General features: G+C 38.4%; 1 protein-coding gene across 1 annotated transcript in view; it reads left to right on the plus strand.

Annotated features, from left to right (window-relative positions):
• HCN1 (hyperpolarization activated cyclic nucleotide gated potassium channel 1) overlaps positions 1-20,231 on the plus strand; it is a 174,755-nt gene extending 154,524 nt beyond the window's left edge. Inside the window, exons 6-7 of the mRNA XM_019661514.1 lie at positions 15,676-15,840; positions 19,133-20,231. Of these exons, the coding sequence (XP_019517059.1) occupies positions 15,676-15,840; positions 19,133-20,028 (1,061 nt within the window). The 3' untranslated portion in view covers positions 20,029-20,231. The remainder of the gene's footprint in view (positions 1-15,675; positions 15,841-19,132) is intronic.
• Positions 20,232-20,853: the final 622 nt, after the last annotated feature.

The raw sequence follows: 20,853 nt of genomic DNA on the forward strand, positions 1-20,853 counted from the left end.
ATTTTTTAAGGGGCCAGATGGACTCATGTCTTGTTAGGGAGACTGCTTCATAGTCGGTGTAGAGGCCTGACCACCGCAGTGTATATCTGAAGCTGATGTTGAATAATAATGTATGTCAACTCTAATTATATATACATATAGTAACAGGACATGGAGTAGAGAGTGGGAATGGAGTCAATGGAATTGTAATAGATAAGTATGATATTGGGGGTGGGAGGGCAGTAGATGGGGGAGGGGGTTTGTTTCTGTGTGAAGGGTGAAAAGGATAACTATTGCATTGTTCTGTACACCTGAAACTAACAATTAAAAAAATAAAAGAGAATATTAATACAAAAATAAATAAATAAATAAATAAATAAATAAATAAATAAATAAATGTGTCTCCCCCCTTACACGCACACACATTCTCCACAAACCTAAGAAGAAAATACTGGCTGACCATTTATCTGGTTAAGTGAAGCTTCTATTGGATAGGGTTTGAAAAGATGGACTCACATTTCAGTTATGCTTACAAAGAATAAGAAGGAATCTTTTATCCAGGATGAGAGCCAGACCTTCTATAGTGGGAGCGTTTCCTAGTGTCCATTTATCATACTGATCAAGTAGGTCAGGGAGGAATTTTTAAAAATTTAACTTGGATAAACTGTTGGGGTGTTTGACCCAATTCTTCTGTTTACTTTGCTTAAAATCACAAGCTACAACATGGCTTATACATCTTTAGTCCAATCATTTCTGTTCTTCCAGGGTTTTGTTATTTGGCTAAGCTAAGATGCAATAAAATACATCTGTTTGGAAGGGGAAAAAAATCTAACCCAGGGGTTGGTAAACTTTTTCTGTACAGGGCCAGATAGAAAACATTTTAGTCTTTGTGGGCTACATATAGTTTCTGTCACATATTTGTCTTTTTATATTTATTTATTTTTTACAAACATTTAAAAATGTGAAAACCATTCTTAACTCAGTATAAAAAGCAGTAAAAAATGTGGTGGTTGGATTTGGCTGTAGGACTCTTGATATAACCTCTTATTTCCAAACTAGCCTTTTTCCAAATTTAACTTATTCTGAATAAGATAATACAAACAAAAACATCCTGTAAAAAATATTCCGCTTATCATTGTTATCCCTTAATGCATATGCATTTTTATCTCTATCAATTAAAATATGCTACTAACTAAATAACTAATGTGGATTTTTTAAATTATCAATATGTACTTGAGCCTATATACAAACATTTTAATTCAGAACCTCAGTGATATGTTTATGTTTGTAACTATTACCTTGAATTTGCTCTTTGATTGTCAGGTGGAGTGATGTTTCTTAGAATGAGAAAAGATCAACAGATATTTATCTTGTTTGGATTAATTTGTGAATGTGTGTTTTTTCTTGGTGGGGGGATGATGATAGGATTGCTTTGTTTGCCTAATAAATTGTAGCTGTTATCTTGCACAGAGATTTCCAGCTGGCCTGTGCATCAATATCTTGGATTACTCAGAAGTAGAAAATGAAAACTCCATAGGTAGGATATTAGTTTTCTACTCACTTCCAGGCCCCTTTGTGGCTACTTATGTACTGGACTTGAAGAACTCACTATAATCTCTCAAGACAGGGAAAGAAAAATTTTTTTAAAGGTATAAGCTTCAAACAAGATGGACTGGCATGAACATCTAAAAAGAGGAGATATGTAAGAGTAAGGCCTTTCAGGCTGCATGGCGCAGCCAAGCTCAGGTCAGCTGAGGTGCTGGACCGCATTGTAAGGCAGCACAGAAAGAAAGGAAGTGCAGCCGACCACATCAGGAGACTCCCAGACCGGCTGTGGCAAGCAAGATGTCCCTCTAGAAACCGCAGCAATTCCAGGGCCTGAGAGCCACTTCAAGGACACACCATTCCCATTCTTCATGCACCCTCTGGCTTTTCTGGCTGGTCATTCCTTACTTTCAATCTCCCCGTGAGAAGGTATAATTAAGCATATGAGTCACAATCCAACATAAAGCACCCCCATTGGGAAGCGTTCTTAACTAGGCCATTGTATGAGCTGCTGACAGGACCATCTTTGAGATAGGCATTAATCTTGGTTGAACTAGTTATGACAGATATTCAGAGTCACATGATTAAAGCTTACCAACTTACACACACACAAATATACTGTTTCTAACCAGTTTTGTAGAAAGGAGCTACTAACCAATGTCAGGAAGAATGTGATGAAATGAGATTTTCTCTGGATGCCAAAGATTTGCTTGATGTTTTTCCAAAAAAACCTTTTATCTTATCTTCACACACAGGACAGACACCCTCTACTAGTGATTTTCTTTTATGTCTAGGTTCACAATCATAGATGCCTCATCACCTTTCCAGTTCTGTTGAAGCTTCATTTTATAGTGGTCCTAGGAAGAGGACACTTCCGTTCTGGGTACTAGAGCTTTACATCAGGCAAATCCATCACCTCATACCCACAATTATTGCCAAAACTTCTTTACAAAATTTTATTTTAACTCCTAAGAACCTCCCTTCCAGTTCACTTTAAAGCCAACTGTAGACTAATGTTCTTATGTCATAAAACAAAAGATTTGAAGGAGAACAAATTTGCCTTCTAGAGAAAGAGGCTGAGTCCCTTTTCCATACATGGCAAAATATCTCCAGCTCTATAACTCCCCGCTGTTTGCCATGCGACCTCCTCTCTTTGTGTGTATTTCACACACAAAGTCCTTCCTTAGAGCCCTGCAGTAAGTAACACTGTAAATCAAGACCAAACTTCTTATCCATGGAAGAATGCTTGCTACGCCTCGTGAATCTCCTATGATCCTGTGAGGCTCCTGTTCTTACAATTCCATGAAAACTCCCTTCCCAAACTCTTCTCTGAACCTATGATCATGATACTATTTCACTCTAATGTCCGTCTTCCCCCAACCCCTTCCTTTTTCCAATTCTCTTCATCCTCATGGGCTAAGCAGTGAAAATTCTTTACTTCTTTTAGAGTCTAACTAAGGTGTACTGAACTTCATGCCACAGAGGTGTACTGAACTATACTATGACAAATGATGTATTATCTGGATTTCTAGATTTTTATAAACATTAAAGTCACTAGCAAACAGTTTAGCTTGGGAATTATTCTCAAGCTTTTCTTTATATATTTTTAATTAATTATAAACTCTTTGAGTCAGTATCAGTGTCTGTCACTTATTTTGTATTCCCCATATTTTTCTCCAAGATGCTGGTTACAGGAAAATCATTTGTTGACTTAAATGTATTCAATCCCTTAATTTCCATTTCTTTTTGCCACCTTTTTTCCAATTTCTCTTAAAGAAGGAACCCTGTTTTACATGTAAATCTGGCAGCTACAAGAACTCACTTCCAGGGGCTGGTTGAGTGGCTCAGTTGGTTAAGAGTTAGCTTAAGAGCGCAAGCTCTGAGCAACAGGGCTGCTGGTTCGATTCCCACATGGGCCAGTGACGCTGTGCCTGAGCTGAGCTGCCAACAGGTGGCAGGATGGCTCAGCTGCTGAGAGCACGTGCTCCTAACAACAAGACTGCCTATTCGATGGTGGGCTACGCCTGCCTGCAACTAAGACTGCACTTGGCACCTTGAGCTGAGCTGCCACCAGATGGCTCAGTGGATAGAGCATGCGCTCTTAACAACAAGGCTGCCGGTTCGACTCCCACATGGGATGGTGTCCATGCCCACCCGCAACTAAGACTGAACTTGGCACCTTGAGCTGAGCTGCCGCCCGGATGGCTCAGTGGATAAAACGCGCACTCTTAACAAGGCTGCCAGGTTCAACTCCCGCATGGGATGGTGGCTACGCCCACCCGCAACTAAGATTGAACACAACACCTTGAGCGTAGAGGCCACGAGCCGCCGACAGACAGCCAGATGGCGACTGGCGCTCTCCACAACTAAGATTGAAGAACAACAACTTGGCTGGTCCCCTCCCAATTCCCCAACACTATTCCCCTCCCCCAATTCCCCAATTTAAAAATAAAGAAAAAGCATTTCCAAAAATGCCTATCATTGGCATCACCTAGGAACTTATTAGAAATGCATTCGCAGGCCCCACTCCAGGAGATCCAAATCCTAATCTGATTTTTAGCAAGATACCCAGGTGATTCTTATGCATATTAAAATGTGGGAAACACTGCACTAAAGAATTCAGTCTGAATCAGTTGCTCATTAATTTTTACATTAATAAACCAAGGAACTGTCTATTTAAATAGCTTTTTTATCATTCATGCATGTATGTGTGAAACGTGTAAGAGAAAGAGAAAACCAGGAGAAATTTTAGAGAAAATAATTTTTTTGCTGTAGTAGACTTGCCTCATTAATATCTGGGGAATATATTTTCTATTTACACTATTATTTCTGCTGTACTTTTTTTTTCTTTCTCATTTTGGGTAAGCATATTAAACCACATAAGAAAACAAAGCTGTCAGGATATTACTTCAAAAAACACACTTGAAGTATCTAAAAGCTGAAATCATTTGATAAATTTTTTAAAAGCCGGCTGCTTTATAAAGCCATTTAGAATTCAAGGTGTTTGATTAGCTTTTACAGAGTGGAATGTTGGTGGATTTAAAATCAAAAGGAAAGATTTGTAGTGGTCTGGTGGATTTTTAAAGATGGATAGAAGCAGGCAAACTGTGGTCTTGCTCTTCTTAGCTTTGATATTGTGTCGTTTTTGTTCCAGTCACATAACAGATCCCCTTTAATCTTTTGTTTATCACAAGGGCTAACATGGGGCTAGTGGTGACTGTTCCCTATCTCACCAATAGATATTTTGAGAATTGCTGAGATAGTCCATGAAGTATTTTCACTTGCCAAAAACAAGTAGTATAAATATATAGTAGATATCAGTTTATGAATAGTATTGTGTAACATTGATTTTATGCAGACATTAGGCAGTTGAAGAAGCCACAATGGAATTTTAAGACACAAGCATCCTAAGAAACGGGAAAGAGTGAGAGCTTAAGGAGTGGAGAGTATAACCTTTAATGGAAACAGCTACATATCCAACAATATGAAACAGTCATGTCATAAAGATGTTTATAATCCACAATAACCAGATAAAAGATAAGAGCAACGTATCTTCTGGTGGATAGGGCCAAAACTCCTCAAAAAGATATGGCTATTTTTTATTATTAAATTTATTGGGGTGACATTGGTTAATAAAATTATATAGGTGTCAAGCGTACAATTCTATAATATAATCATCACCTATATATTTAATTGTGTGTTCACAACCTATAGTCAGATTTCCTTCTGTCATCATATACAGAGTGTGCCAAAAGAAAGTATACACATTTTAAGAAAGGAAAACACTGTATTAAAGTTGTAATACAATGAATGACACTAGCATTCAGTTGATTAACGCCATCTTTTGAGCGAACGTCATACTACACATTGCTACTGTAATTCAATTCAACATCGAAAAGTAACACATAGATAACATCTCTTAAAATGTGTGTATTTTTTTTACCCCTTTTACCCTTTTCTACCTCCCTCCCCTTTCTCTCTAGTAACCACTGTGCTATTATTGTCTGTGTCAATGAGGTTTTGTGTGTATGTGTGTGTGTGAATGGTAGGCCACATCTAATCTCCTGGGACACACTTTTAATGGTGTTAAAACTGGAAACAGAGATTTCTAATGTGCCTGTGATGGACGCACTACTGTCAGTTTCCTCTTGCATAAGTGAAATAACTCACTCTGTAAAGAAAATAACTTATCTTGTAAAGAGAAACAGGAGAATCATACATAATTAAAATTAATATGCCAACTATTCATTACTTTTGCACATCATTATAATTTAGAAATTTATATCCAGATGAAGGGACCTATGAGTATTTCCAAGTAAATGCACACAAAAAATCTTAAAGCAGTGATTACACCACGAGGAAATTCCTAGTTGAGGTGAGAGAGTAAACAAACAAGAAAAAAGCAGAAATATTGAAACCAACAAGGTCTAGAAAATATCCCAGAAAACTCTTTTAAAAACTTACATCTGTAGTCTGTGCTCTGCTTCTTCTGTGAGAGTTCAATTTTATTTCATTTTATATTTTATTTTGCTTTCCTTGTGAAGTTAATCTGAGCACCTAAAAGCAAGTTTTCTTTTTTTTTAATATTTACATTTGTATTTATTTTTTATTAAATTTATTGGGGTGACATTGGTTAGTAAAATTACATAGGTTTCAAGTGTACAATTCTATAATACATCATCTGTATATTGCATTGTGTGTTCACCACCCAGAGTCAGTTCTCCTTCCGTCACCATATATTAATATTTGACCCCCTTTATCTTGTTCTACAATTACCTTCCCCTCCCCCTTTACCCTCTGGTAACCACTAAACTGTTTTCTGTGTCTATGAGTTTTTGCTTGTTTATTTGTCTTGTTCGTTTTTTGCCTTCAGTTTTTGTAGCCCTCCTATGAGTGAAACCATATGGTTCTCGACATTGTCTGTCTGACTTATTTCATTTAGCATGATAATCTCAAGATAATTTTCTACCTGGTTAGCAAGGACATATCTATATGAAGCAGAACCTACCCTTCTAAATACTTTCTTCATTACAGACATTGCACAAAAATCTCAGAGACGTGTTCTCTTGCTTAAAGAAGGTACATAAAGCATTTGGCAGTTTTGTTAAAGGAGAAATACCTAGCAGGGGAACCAATATTATATCATCTAAAAGTTAAGAACAGAACTTAATGTGGGCCTTGGGTTGTCCACTATTATTGAAGTGCTTGTAAGCATTTTAAAATAATTTTCTCTGGCCTCAAAACTCAAGGTAGCAGGCATTATGAGAGATGGAATAATGTTATTAATACTATACAGTTGCTGTCTTTAAAAAGTCTTAAAACAGTGAGGTTGACAAGGTCAGTATTTAGGAAACACTTAGAAAATGCAGTACAAGATGGTGATAAACAAATATATACATAACTTCTAAGGAACCTAAAGGATAATGTGAGATACAGATGACTCCATTTGTCTTTCTCTTTGTCCTTTAACCACACACACACACACACACACACACAGTAACTACACAAAAACTCACTCTGTAATACCTAACACAGGACTCTCTTTACTCAGTAAGTGGGTCTCCAAAATAACTTAATATCAGGAGAAAATTAATTCACAGGGAGTCACCCGCTCCATTTATTTTGAATCTTCAAATTCAACTCATGAAATTGTGGACTCTTTTTTTATCAGAAGGTTTGCTGTTTTCATTTCTAAGTTTGTGGTATTTCTTAATTCTGCTATTCACAGTGGAAATGAAGACTGGAGGCTTTAAAAGAAAAAGGGACTATTTACAAAATTTTTCACAATGACTAGTGACTATTTCTACTCTCACAAATATACCTTCATATGTTCTGTGTCTCACTAAGAAGTCATTGAGGAGATGCTGAGAGATAATGGCTGAAGAGTTTTGTGTTGGTAGTGAACACAGCCCTTTATAACTTCAGAATGAACTTTGTTAATATAAGTTTATATTTAGCCCTTAGGATTTCCATATGAAACTCATTTTGTAGAACATGTTGCTATTTGTTTCAGAGATTTAATTCAGCACACAGTAAGCACCTACTAAATGCAATGGAGACTCTAGAAATATGAAGGTCAATGAGACTTTAGAGATTAAAAAAATGACTGAAGTCTGAAGTTATGGATTAAATGCTCATAAAACTTCAGGGATTTAAGAGTTTTACATTATACAGATAAATAAACTAAGGTCCAGAGAATGTAAGTAATTGTTCAAATCCTCACAGATAAGAGTATCAGTTTGAGACTATAGAACAGGACTCCAAACTACCGAGCCAATACTCATCATACCACACCAAAAAGAATCTCTAAAATAACCCAAGAATTGGATATAAATGGCTGAATCATCAGTTAACCATCACTGCTGCAGAAAGATCATCCAAACAGCACTCTGCTTCATTAGTTGGCAAGAAATTGACAAAATGATATATCACTTTTGATTCAAAAAATCACAAAAAGTAAAGAATTGCATAAGTACATCACATTTTTAAATAAAATAAAGGAGTATGATGTGTTGGACAATAATATCTCTGAAGTTTTATATGGGAAATATAGGAAATATATGTTGTCCATATAGGAAAATTTTAGGGTAAGAGCTCCTATCACATGTACTAATTTTTTATATAAGCCTAAAATATTATTTTAAAAGCATCCTCTAAGAAAATTTCTTTTCTAACCAATAGCAATATTTAATTTAGTCATCAGTTAGTAATGGGGTCGGACCTATACCATATAACATATACACATCTACTCCATTTAGCTACATATACTGTATATCCATTATATGAGGACTCCAGATGATAGAAGCCAGAAAATCATCTGCAGAGAATGATTTAGAGAAAATAGGAATAAAATTCTATTTATGCTGAACTAAATTTTACCATATCTCTAAAATGACTAGGTTTTGATAGTAGCTATATTTTTTCTAATTGTAAAGTTATTTTTTAGTACAAAATAATAAAGACGTGCTCATTGTAAAAAGTGTCCAAGTAATTTTTAAGCATATAGGAAATTAAATTAAATCCATTCTTTTTCAAGATGATCCTCAACACATCTGCTTATCTCCTCCCTTTGCAGAGACCAAATTAAAAGTAAAAAAGAAATAAAATATAAACCCAAACCACGAAGAGATATGATGGCATGAGTGTATTTGGGAACAGTCAGATGATGAGAGACTGTAACACATTTCTAGAAGACACAAAGTAGTACAAGAGTGGAGTGTCAGATGATATTGGTTCCGTGGCCAGCAACCATTGCCCTTTCTTCCTTGTTAATAGATGTTGGATCTTGTGTGTCTGTTAAAAATACAGTTCCACTGGTTAAAGTAATATTTGCCTAACTCAGTCACAAATAGGCTTTATCTTGCTCCAGTTCACCAAATAATTCCTGTTTAAATCCTCTCTTGTAGCTACAGGTGGCCCTGTGGCACAGTTCTAATCAATGAGATGCTAGAGAAAGTAAGTTAGTTTTGCAAGTTTTGCCTATATAATAAAAGGAAAGAAACATGGAACATTGTTCCCTCTCTTTGGATGCTGTTGTGTGAGGATATGCTTGTAGTTGTTGCTGTCCACTTGCGATTCTAAGAGAGAGGCTTAGAAAAACAAAGTCACGCTAACACAGTGCCTTGGATTTGCTGAGGTGCTAATCAAAACTGACCCTGCCAACCCCAGACTTTTGCTTTGTAGTATAATTAACTTGTTGTGTTGGCTAAGCCAGTGTTACTCAAGTACTCTGTCACATGCAGTTAGGGAAACTTTTAGAAGTGAAGAATACAGTCATGGTTTCAAGGTACCTGTACATGTCCAAACTCATCAAATTGTGTGCATTAAATATGTGCAGTTTTCTGTGTATCAGTTATACCTCAATAAAGCTGATTTAAAATACATTGTATTTCAGGGTTCATCAGGGACAAAAGGAATGGTGTTATGGACTGAATGTTTGTGTCACCCCTAAATTTGTTATGGTGAATCCATAACCCCCAATGTGACAGTGTTTGGAAATGGAGCCTTTGGGAAGTAATTAGAGTTGGATGAGGTCATGAGGGTTGGCCCTTCATGATGGGATTAGTGACCACAGAAGACAAGGAAGCGATGAGAGCATTCTTTGTCTCTCTCTGCCATGTGAGGACGCAGTGAGAAGGCAGCCACCTGCAAGCCAGGAAGAGAGCCCTCACCAAAACTCAACCAGACCGTCACCCTGATTTTGGACCTCCAGCCCCAGAACTGTGAGAAAATAAGTTCCTGTTGTTTAAGCCAAAATTTGAGTGTGCAGAAGACTGTGGCCAAAGAGAAAGCAGATCGCTTGGCAGGTCCCTAGAGAAGCTGCGAGCTAAGAGACAGTATGGCTATGGAGGACCGATTGAAAAGTGAGGGACAAACAGTGACTTACTGAAGGTCTGTGTGTGGTAAGACGGTCTCTAGACCCTCCCTGTATGTGGCGCAACAGCCTGGAGCCAGGCGTTTATTCCCCTGAGAGGGTAGAAGTTGATGGTTCTTCCCTAAATCAACTGAACAAGGCACAGCACTGGAACGGTTAAGAGAAATGTTGACTCTTAACTCTGGATGAAATGAAGCCCCCCTCATTCTGGCAGTTAGGGAAATATGAGGACACACTTTCCACCTAGTCACCCTAAAGAGACACTCCAAACCAACAGATTTTGCCCCATCATCAGAGTTTTCATCCTTAAATGTGAATGGATGTCCATCTGGAGAAAGCTTCCAACATACAAGGGAAAGATCGACATAGAGACAGAAATAATGATTCCACAGTAAAGACAAAGAATTCAGAAAACAAAAGGGAAATTAAAATATAAAATAAAAAAAGATAAAAATATAAAAACAAAAGCTCTTATATTTTCATTTTTACAGTTTTACTGTAATAAATTTTACATATATAATCCATCCATTTATAGTGTACAATTAGACTTTTTAGTAAATTTACCAAATTATGAAACCATCACTATAAATCAGGTTCAGAACATTCTTATCACTCAAATAAGATTCCTTGTGCCCATTTTCTGTCAATCTCCTTTCCCACCCGCTGTCCCAAGCAACTACTAATCTGTCTCTATAGATTTGCCTTTTCTAGATATTTTATATAAATGGAATCATGTAATATGTAGACTCACATCTTGCTTCTTTCACCTCTCAGGAGACAGAAGTTATTACAACCACAACAAAAAAGAAAGCTATAATGAGAAAGCAGCAAACATAGGAAAATGAAAAGCATTTGGAAATTAAAAATATAATGCCAAAATAAAAATGTATTAAAAAGAATGGGAGGTAAAGTTGAGGACATCTACAATAATAATCACTATGAATAGGATCGTTTATATTATTTCATATGTTAGTTTTTTTTTCTATTCAGTGAACTTGCTATTTTTAAATAACACGTTTAAAAGTTATTCATATCCACAAATTATTTATATAAAGGAAATTTGAAAAAATAAAAAATATGTACACAGAACAACTACTTAAAAGGAATATTTTTCATCCAGAGCATGGCATTTCGGTAGACTTTATTGTTACTTACTTATATGTGATCATTTTTACCATACTGTAAGTACAATCTTATGTCCTGCTTTGCTCACTTAAGTGTTTGTGACCTTTCTACTGTTATCACATAGACATTAAAAGCTTTACTTTTTTTTATGTTAGTTTCAGGTGTACAAAGCAACGTAATAGACATTTAAACCCCTCATAAAGTGATAACCCACCCCTCAAGCTACTACTCCTCTGACATCTTATACAGCTGTTACAATACCATTGACTATCTTCCCTATGTTGTGCTCCACATCCCGTCACTATATATACCTATATATGTAGTTATACTTGACCTTCAATATTATTCTTCTGCAGCTTCAGGTGTATAGTGCATTTGTCAGGCATCTACACAGTCTATGATGTAATCCCTCTGGTAAGTCCAATGCCCATTTGGCACCTTACATGATCTTACAACATTGTTGATTATATTCCCCATACTGTATTAACTATCAATTTGTACTTCTTAATCCCTTTTCCTTTTCACCCATCCTTAACCTCCCTCTTATCTTAAAGAAGTACCTCTAAGTCCTTGTAATACTGGTTTGGTGGTGATGAACTCCTTCAGCTTTTTCTTGTCTGGGAAGCTCCTTATCTGTCCTTCAATTCTAAAAGACAGCCTTGCTAGGTAGAGTGATCTTGGATGTAGGTCCTTGCTTTTCATCACTTGGAATATTTCCTGCCATGCCCTTCTTGCCTGCAAAGTTTCTGTTGAGAAATCAGCTGCCAGTCTTATGGGGACTCCCTTGTAGGTAACTAACTGCTTTTCTTTTGCTGTTTTTAAGATTCTCTCTTTGTATTTAACCTTTGCCATTTTATTATAATTATGATGTGTCTTGGTGTTGGCCTCTTTGGGTTCATCTGGTTTGGGACTCAATGTGCTTCCTGGGCTTGAATGTCTATTTCCTTCACCAGACTAGGGAAGTTTTCTGTCATTATTTCTTCAAATAGGTTTTCAATTCCTTGCTTTCTCTCTTCTCCTTCTGGTACCCCTATAATGCAATTGTTGGTATGCTTGATATTGTCCCAGAGGCCCCTTAAACTCGCCTCGACTTTTTGGAACCTCTTTTCTTTTTGCTGTTCTGGTTGGGTATTTTCTACCACCTTATCTTCTACATTGCTGGTTGGATCCTCTGCTTCATCTAATCTACTGTTGATTCTCTGTAATATATTCTTCATTTCCATTATCATATCCTTTATTTCTGACTCATTCTTTTTTATGGTTTTCATCTCCATTTTTATACTTCCAATCTGTCTGTCGAAATTCTCCCTGAGATCATTGAGCATCCTTATAACCAGTGTTTGGAACTCTGCATCTGATAGATTGCTTGTCTCCATTTCGCTTAGTTCTTTTTCTGGAGCTTTGTTCTGTTCTTTTATTTGGGACATGTTTCTTTGTCTCCCCATTTTGGCTGCCTCCCTGTGTTTGTTTCTATGTATTATGTAGGGCTGCTATGTCTTCCGGTCTTAGTAGAATGGCCTTATGTAGTAGGTGTCCTGTGGGACCCAGTGGTGTAGTCTTCCTGGACATCTGAGCTACGCACTTCTGGTGTGTCCCTTGTGTGAGTTGTGTGTACCCTTCTCTTGTAGTTGAGCCTTGGTTGATAATTATACATAGGTGGGAGGGACTGACCCTTGGGCTCACTGGTTGTGAGGACTGGCCTTGACTATAGTGGAAGAGTTGTTGTGCAGGGGCTGATCCTACAGAGCAGGATCTGCCTCAGCAGGGCTCTGGTGTCTGCCCAATCTGCCCCTTGGGTGTGTCGTACTTAGAGGTGGCTGGGTGATGGTCCAGCTCATTTTGAAGCTGGCCACTATGGGCGCAAGACCCAGAACCATGTTTGAGGGGATCCACTGTAGGTCTACTTCAGCCACAGCCCATGCCTCACCCGGGGCCACCCAGCAGGAGCCAGAAAGAAATCCACAGATGGCGGCTGCCCATGCTGAGCTTGGAAGCGCCTTGAGAGGCCAAGCAGTGAACCAAGGCCGGCTGCCGCTAGTGCCAGCTTAGGGCTGCTCAGCCAGAAGCACAGGACACATTGAAGCCCGATGTGCTTGTCTGGGTTCCGCAAACCTTTGAGAGTCCAGCTAAGTCTGTAGCTTGAGCCAAAGCAGGAAGTCTGCATGAAAAAGCTACTGAAAGCAGCCTAGGTGTGCCCAAAAGTTGGGCAAATTGCCAGGACATGGCCAACTAACAGCAGAGACTCAGATATGGCAGCTGCCTGCTTTTGCACAAGGGTAAAGGGGGAGGGCTCAACAAAGAAACAATGGCCTCCACCAGCCCCTCTCTTTAGGAGAAAGCTGCCTCTCCAGCCCCCATCCCAAGCCAGATAACTCGGCTCCCCACCATTTATCCCTGCCTCCTTTCCAGCTGCTGCCCCAGCTCTGGAGCTCAGAGCGAGTCATTGCGTTGGTGAGTAAGTCTGTTTGTGGTCCCTATAAGAGGAGCACCTGTGAATGCAGCTGCATTCAGTCTCACTCACAATCTCTGCTGGCTTTCACAACCAAAAATTATAGGTACTTCTCTCCCCAGCACTGGCATCCTGGGCTGGAGTGGGGCTGGGATCTCTCACTCCTCTGGGGAGGGGGGTCTCCACAGCCAAAATACCCTTCCCGATCTTTAATGGTCCCACGCGGTTGTGTGACCAGCCCATTCCGTGTCTCTGACCTTCCTACCAGTCTGGAGGTGACTTCTGCATATCTTTAGTTGAAAGTCTTCAGTTCGGCTTGATTTTAGGAGATTCCCAATAATGGTTGTTTTATAGATTAATTGTAATTTTGATGTGGTTGTGAGAGAAGGTAAATACAGCATTTACGTACTGTGCCATCTTGGTTGTCTTGTATCAAAAAGCTTCACTTTTAATAAATGCCACGTAATTGATTATAAATCTTTACTTAAACATTTCAGAAATTCTCCTATTTTCAAATGTATCAATAAATGTATAATATATAGCACAAAGTCAACCACATTGCTCTAGTTATAAACTACTTCTTTAGGTCAGAATTTCAAGTGAAATTCTTAGGTTGAAGAGTATGGATACTTTTTAAAAACTTTGTTATGTATTATTGGGTTATTTTCCATGAGGTTTATAACCATTCTATAGGACACTTGTAACATAGAGATTTTTAAGGAACACTTAGGAGTAAAACATTTCTCATTGGCCTGTTTGTCATAATGTGGCAAACATAAATTATATAATATGGCATTAGCACCATACTGACACAGAAGTTTAACTTTGGGGTAGAGCTAAAAATTCTTTTATTACATTGTTTAGAGTGGCCAGCAAATTCCATGGTATGATAATATGCTTTATGCTTAAGTATTGAACAACATAGATTCATCTTCCTACACACACCAAGTGCACACTCACATCCGCGCACACACAGGAATTTACACACAAACATGAACACTCCACACTATTATTTATTACATTTGCAACATGTTTACCAGCATGAACAACAACATAATTGGTGGCTTGGGTGGCGTTTCCTCACGTCCTCTCTGTCCTCCCAGATTGATTCAGATGCGCTTCTTCAGTATTCGCAGAGTGTCAGTACTATGGTTCTTACCAGGCTGCATTTAAATTAACTCTTAAGATGAACTCCTTTTCTTTTTACCACCAGCATATAAGTAATAAAGTAGATGTTATGTTTGGTTCATATTTCCAGCCCTAACATCAAGTACGTAGTGCCTACCACATAATTTATTCATAATGGTTATGAACATGAACGGAACTTCTTTAAATAAGTTCAAAGGAGTGTGGAGTTAGACGCCCTTCAATAATTATTTTGCTGCATTTCCTCCTGTTAGGAGACTGTGCATTTCAGAAATATGTCTGCCATTCCTTTTTCCAAATTGGTTATTGAGAGGCTAAAATTTTAATTATTTCTAATTTTTTAAAAGTCATAGTCTACAGGAGTTTAATTAATACATTTTGGGAAAATATTGCTTTTAACATTTATTTTGCTAGCAAATAAGGAAATCCAAATTTGCAAATGTTTGCTTCCCGTATGTTGGGAATCTAAATTTCAATGGAGGATCCTCCTTAGAAGTTATATAAATAGAAATCTCCTCTGTGCATTTGGAATAAAGGTTTTGATACTGATCTTATTGGGAATATATGAACTACATAAGGCATTCATCTGATCTAGTTTTGCTTGATTATAGGACTTTCTAAGCCAATGTTCAGGTTCACTTCGGTTTCTGTCTCTATGATACCATCTGCTTTCACCTTCCAGAATTCACAAGAACTGTCTGAGAATAGTCCCTTTCTGTTCTCAACTCCACTGTGGATTTATTATTCCCTTTTCTGAATCTTTTTTGTTATTTCAGGGGGGTTGGGATTGGGTGGGGGCGGTGAAGATAGATAACTGTATTTCAGCCTTCCCTTTGAACAACAACCCTCAATTGTTTTGTTTTTGGTTTTGTTTTTTTAACTATTTTAAGATTAAGTATTGGCAATTGGATACTTCTAATTGATGAATGAATATCCTGATAAAATAGAAAATGCTGCTAACCATTGGTTTCTCACACCACAAGACTTTTTTAATTGTAGGAGGCCTTAATGGTCTTGAGAAGACAATTACTGAACAAATCTTTCCTTCTTGTTTTAGAGATTTGCCTGCTGACCAAGGGCCGGCGCACTGCCAGTGTTCGAGCTGATACATACTGTCGTCTTTACTCACTTTCTGTGGACAATTTCAATGAGGTCCTGGAGGAATATCCAATGATGAGAAGAGCCTTTGAGACAGTTGCCATCGACCGACTGGATCGAATAGGTACTCTCTTTAGTTTTCTATCTTCTTTGTGCACGACTTAGTTTTAATCTAGTGGACTGATATATATTTGCAATCATCAGTCCCAAATGCTAATTCATAGATTGCTTGTTCACTAGCACACAAATAGCAATTACCTGTAGCCTTATTTCTAGAAAGATCTGAGGCTCTATCTAACTTTTCTCTCCTAAGTGTTCTAAGTTAATTTATTCATCTCTGTTTTTACTAGCTATACAATCTGATTTCCCCACTGATGGCAAAACAATTTGAATCTTCAGGTAAAAGGCAATGATAAAAGTGCTAGATAGCATTAAAATAGAACTAAAATTACTAATTTATGAGTCTGCATTACAAACCAAATTTTATCACAAGGGTTTTATTTTTTCTCTTTTTTTTTCTTTTTAAGGATCAACTTTACATTTTATCCTTATGTTAAGAATTGGACACTTGTGTTAAATAACTGTCTCTGTAGAAACTTCTGGAAATGTTCGTAATGCAGACTCAAGCAGAAAAAGCCTTGCTAGAAATGCCCTACATAGATGCTTTACTTTGCAAAGGTCTGCTTATTTTAGTCTTCTCTGCTCTCAAATAAAAATATATAAATTAGACCTTATTAGTTTCACTAGTTTAAAGGTTTGAATAATTGCCATAGTAAAGTTAGATCAGATTGGCTTGCAGTTAACTTCCCAAGATATGCTGGAACGTTCTGACGTCAGAAGGCAGTATGCATTCATTTTCCACATTCAGCTCCCCCCCCCCGCCCACCCCTCCCTGCTCTGCCCCTGTTCCCTGCTTAACTTTACTAACCTCATGCCTCACTTTCCTATAGATGCCCTCTGTGACCTCCCACCCCTTGAATCGGCTGAGTGCCCTGGATATGTTCTCCCATAACCCTGGGAAGTTCCTCCACAGAACTGCTTTAATTATTGTAATTGCGCTAGAGACGCTAAGCTTTGCAAGAGTAGTGATCATGTCTAACTCACCATTACATTCACAGTACTTAGTACACAGTGAATATTATCGAAGAGAGATAGGCAGGGAGGAAGGAATCAATGAACTCCAAGGAGATGGGGTTGGGGATCACTTGAAAGTAAACAAAGGTGTTTCAACTGCTTCATTCTCATTCAGGGAAAGGACTTGTGATTGATGTGTAGTTACGTTAGCTTTTCCTCTACACGTCTCATGTTTCTTTTCCTCTATATTAGTATGACGACACACTGCAGAAGGACCTGAAAGTAGGGTAGGAGAAGTAAGGGTAGTATTTGGATGTCAAACACATCCATTAGACATTCACATTGAGATTTAACAGGACACAGCATCTGGAGAGACAGTGCTCATAAAAGAAGTAACGACTCCTAAAAGCATCTTTACTTAATTTGAAAATAACTTCCCCTTTGTGGTGTGTGAGTGTTCATTGTAGAACTAGAGACTAATTTCTAGCATATGAGTTGTTCCCTAAATCAGCTCAACATCTTTAGAGAAAGCATTAAAATCAGGATATTTCAATAGAAAATACCTGTTTATCTAATGCAGCTTCACTCTCATTTAACTTATTGCAGTTAATTTTTTATAAGAAAGTTAGCATGAAATGGCATGCAATCAATAATACAGGCAATGAAATTGCTAGTAAGCACCAAACAAACATTTGCATTAAAATTCTTGTAAAATTCTAACACTTGTAAAATTCTAACACTGCATTAAAAGTTATAGTATTTTTCCACAAGGTAACAGATACTTAGATTATGAAATGTTGACTATCCACTTGATCACAAATATTATCATTCTCAGTTTTGTGGTCATTGCTTCTAAATGTATCTATGGTTAGTTAAAGGAATATTCTAAATAAGCATTTATATTTATTACTAACCTAGAAGTGTTTGTTCTTTGGGAAATCAGGACAGTGCTTCAAAGAGAGAGGTAACTATGTTCTGGCAGTCATTTAAAATGATTGCAACTGAAACTGATAGGATATTGTATGTCAATTATACATCAATGGAAAAAACAGATGAAAAAAACTATTGCTTTTCCCAGTATCAAGTAAATTATAACATATTTTCTTTCAAAATGCTTCTTGTTACTTTAGGTGTCATATTTTATTTAGTGATATGGCAAATCAATTTACTTTTTAGTTGCCATATTCCCCTGGGTATTATTCTATCAATGATGTCATCAAAAGTCACTGATTTCCCCCTTTCATCAATCTACTATTGATTCTAATAGTTATTCTGGCAGTGAATACCTACTAATTGTAAAGAACTCCAAAGGCAGTGGCAGGAAGGAGCGGTGATGGTGGTTGAGGTTCTGGAATGAGCCGAGAGCCTGCCGGACACTCTGTGCCTTGATTCTCATAGCCTGTCAGGGGAGGAAAGATTCCGACATGGTTCTCAACATGGCTGCACATAAGAATCACCTGGGGAAATGTTCCATTAAAGTACCCAAATCTGGACCCCATGTCTGGTTATTCTGATGGAATTGGTAGGGTACAGATGGAAATCAGTATGTTTTAAAGCTCCAGAGACGAGAAACGTATTCAGGTAGGGTAGGGAATCCGTGGCGTAGGGCACTGGTTGAAAGCAAAGCCCCCTGCTTCTGACCCTTGCATGTGAAATCGCCTGAGGAATCTTGGTAACATGCAGCATGGGGTTCAGCAAGTGGGTGAGGCCAAGAGACTGCATTTCTCACGAGCATTCACGTGACACCGACATGGCTGGTTTGTTGTCTGTGATGTACCTATGATCAGATTCACTGTTTTCCATTCCCAGCCCAGTTACTTATGAACCATGTTTTCCTCAGCATTGTTCCTAACTTCCATATGTCCCAGGCTCCTTTCCGGTGAAATAGGATTATGAACACAGTTACCTCAGAGTTGAGGTAAATAACACAAATCTGCCTACAGCTTTTTGTAGCGTGCCTGTCACATAGTAAGTATGACATTGTCCTTTCTTGAAACAGAAGCTTTCAACTTAGTTTGATCCCAGACCCATCCTGCTCCAAATTGCCCTTTCTCCTCCCAGTCTTCAAGGAGCCCTCATGTTACATGTCTCTGTCTCTTCTGTAAGATGGCTTTTGCCGTGTTACAGCCTTTTCAACGGGCTTAGAAGGTAAGATTCACCAGGATGACACAGGAAGTGTGAAGGGCAGGAGCCACCTTTCTGTTTGGTGTCTAAAGGTGAGTCCTTGGCTCTTAAACCTCTTCTGGGAAACTGACCAACTTCTGTTTTCAGGAGCCAGTCTCTTGGAGTTGCCATCAGTCATTTGTAGGCTTCCTAAGTGCTTATTTTTCTTTTACTGACAGGAAAGAAAAATTCAATTCTTCTGCAAAAGTTCCAGAAGGATCTTAACACTGGTGTTTTCAACAATCAGGAGAACGAGATCCTGAAGCAGATTGTGAAACACGACAGGGAGACGGTGCAGGCAATCGCTCCGATCGGTTATCCTCAGATGACAGCCGTGAATTCCATGTCTTCAACTACGACTACGACCTCCCGCATGAGGACACAATCGCCGCCCGTGTACACAGCGACCAGCCTGTCTCATAGCAACCTGCATTCCCCCAGTCCCAGCACACAGACCCCTCAGCCGTCCGCCATCCTCTCACCCTGCTCCTACACCACTGCCGTCTGCAGCCCTCCTGTACAGAGCCCACTGGCCACTCGAACTTTCCACTATGCCTCCCCCACTACTTCCCAGTTATCACTTATACAGCAGCAGCAGCAGCAGCAGCAGCAGCAGCAATTACAGCCGTCCCAGCCTCCGCAGACACAGCAGCAGCCCCAACAGCCACAGACACCTACCAGCTCCACGCCGAAAAATGAAGTGCACAAGAGTACGCAGGCCCTGCACAACACCAGCCTGACCCGAGAGGTCAGGCCACTCTCGGCCTCACAGCCCTCGCTGCCCCATGAGGTTGCCACCCTGATTTCCAGACCTCATCCCACTGTGGGCGAGTCCCTGGCCTCCATCCCTCAACCCGTGACAGCTGTCCACGGCACGGGCCTTCCGGCAGTGGGCAGGGGCACTGTCCCCCAGAGAGTCACCCTGTTCCGACAGATGTCATCGGGAGCCATCCCCCCCAACCGAGGGGTCCCTCCTGCACCTCCTCCACCAGCAGCCGCCCTTCAGAGAGAGTCTTCCTCAGTCTTAAATACAGACCCAGAAGCAGAGAAGCCACGGTTTGCTTCCAATTTATGATCTCTGCTGATTGTCAAAGCAGAAAGACTGATAAACTGAGAATACTCTCGGATCTTATTTTATTCTATCTCCTGATCCATCCCTATAGCCTACTATGAAGAGATATTTTAGACAGCGCTGGCCTACATGCAAAATGTAAAATATATATATACACACATATATATGTATATGTATATATATATATATATATACACACACATATATGTATATGTATGTGTGTATATATATATACACACACACACACATACACACATATACTATTAAATATATATATATCTAAAATCCCAAGAGAAGTTCAAAGGACTTGTTTAGCATTCAGTGTTATATGTCTTCCTTTCTTAAAATCATTAAAAGATTGAAAATGTTGTTGTAAGATTATTTTTAACCTGCTTTTACTTAATTCCTTTGAATATATATATATATATATATATATATATATATATATATATATATATATATATATATTTCTCTATTTTATGAAGAGTTCTTGGACTCAATGGAAACAAAACTCTGATTTTCAAAAGGCAACTCAAGTGAGCTACGGAATAGCACCAAACTTCTTTCATTAGCTGTGTCTCTGCATCTAAGTTGTTAATCATTAATTATGGAGGATTAAATAGCAAATCCCATTTTGTAGATCTAAATTGTATTTTGGTGCTTTCAATTTTGAATTAGGTTCCAGAATAAATTATATGCTTGGCCACATAGGATACTAGCATTGGCACTATTATGACTATCTCTAACCTCAGACGTGTTCATTGATCTTTCAGAAAGCAAGGGGATAGTTCTCTTCATGTGTTATTGGACTTTTACTCAATCAATGTT

The sequence above is a fragment of the Hipposideros armiger genome, unplaced genomic scaffold (assembly GCF_001890085.2).
Source record: "Hipposideros armiger isolate ML-2016 unplaced genomic scaffold, ASM189008v1 scaffold_351, whole genome shotgun sequence".
Lineage (NCBI taxonomy): Eukaryota > Metazoa > Chordata > Mammalia > Chiroptera > Hipposideridae > Hipposideros > Hipposideros armiger.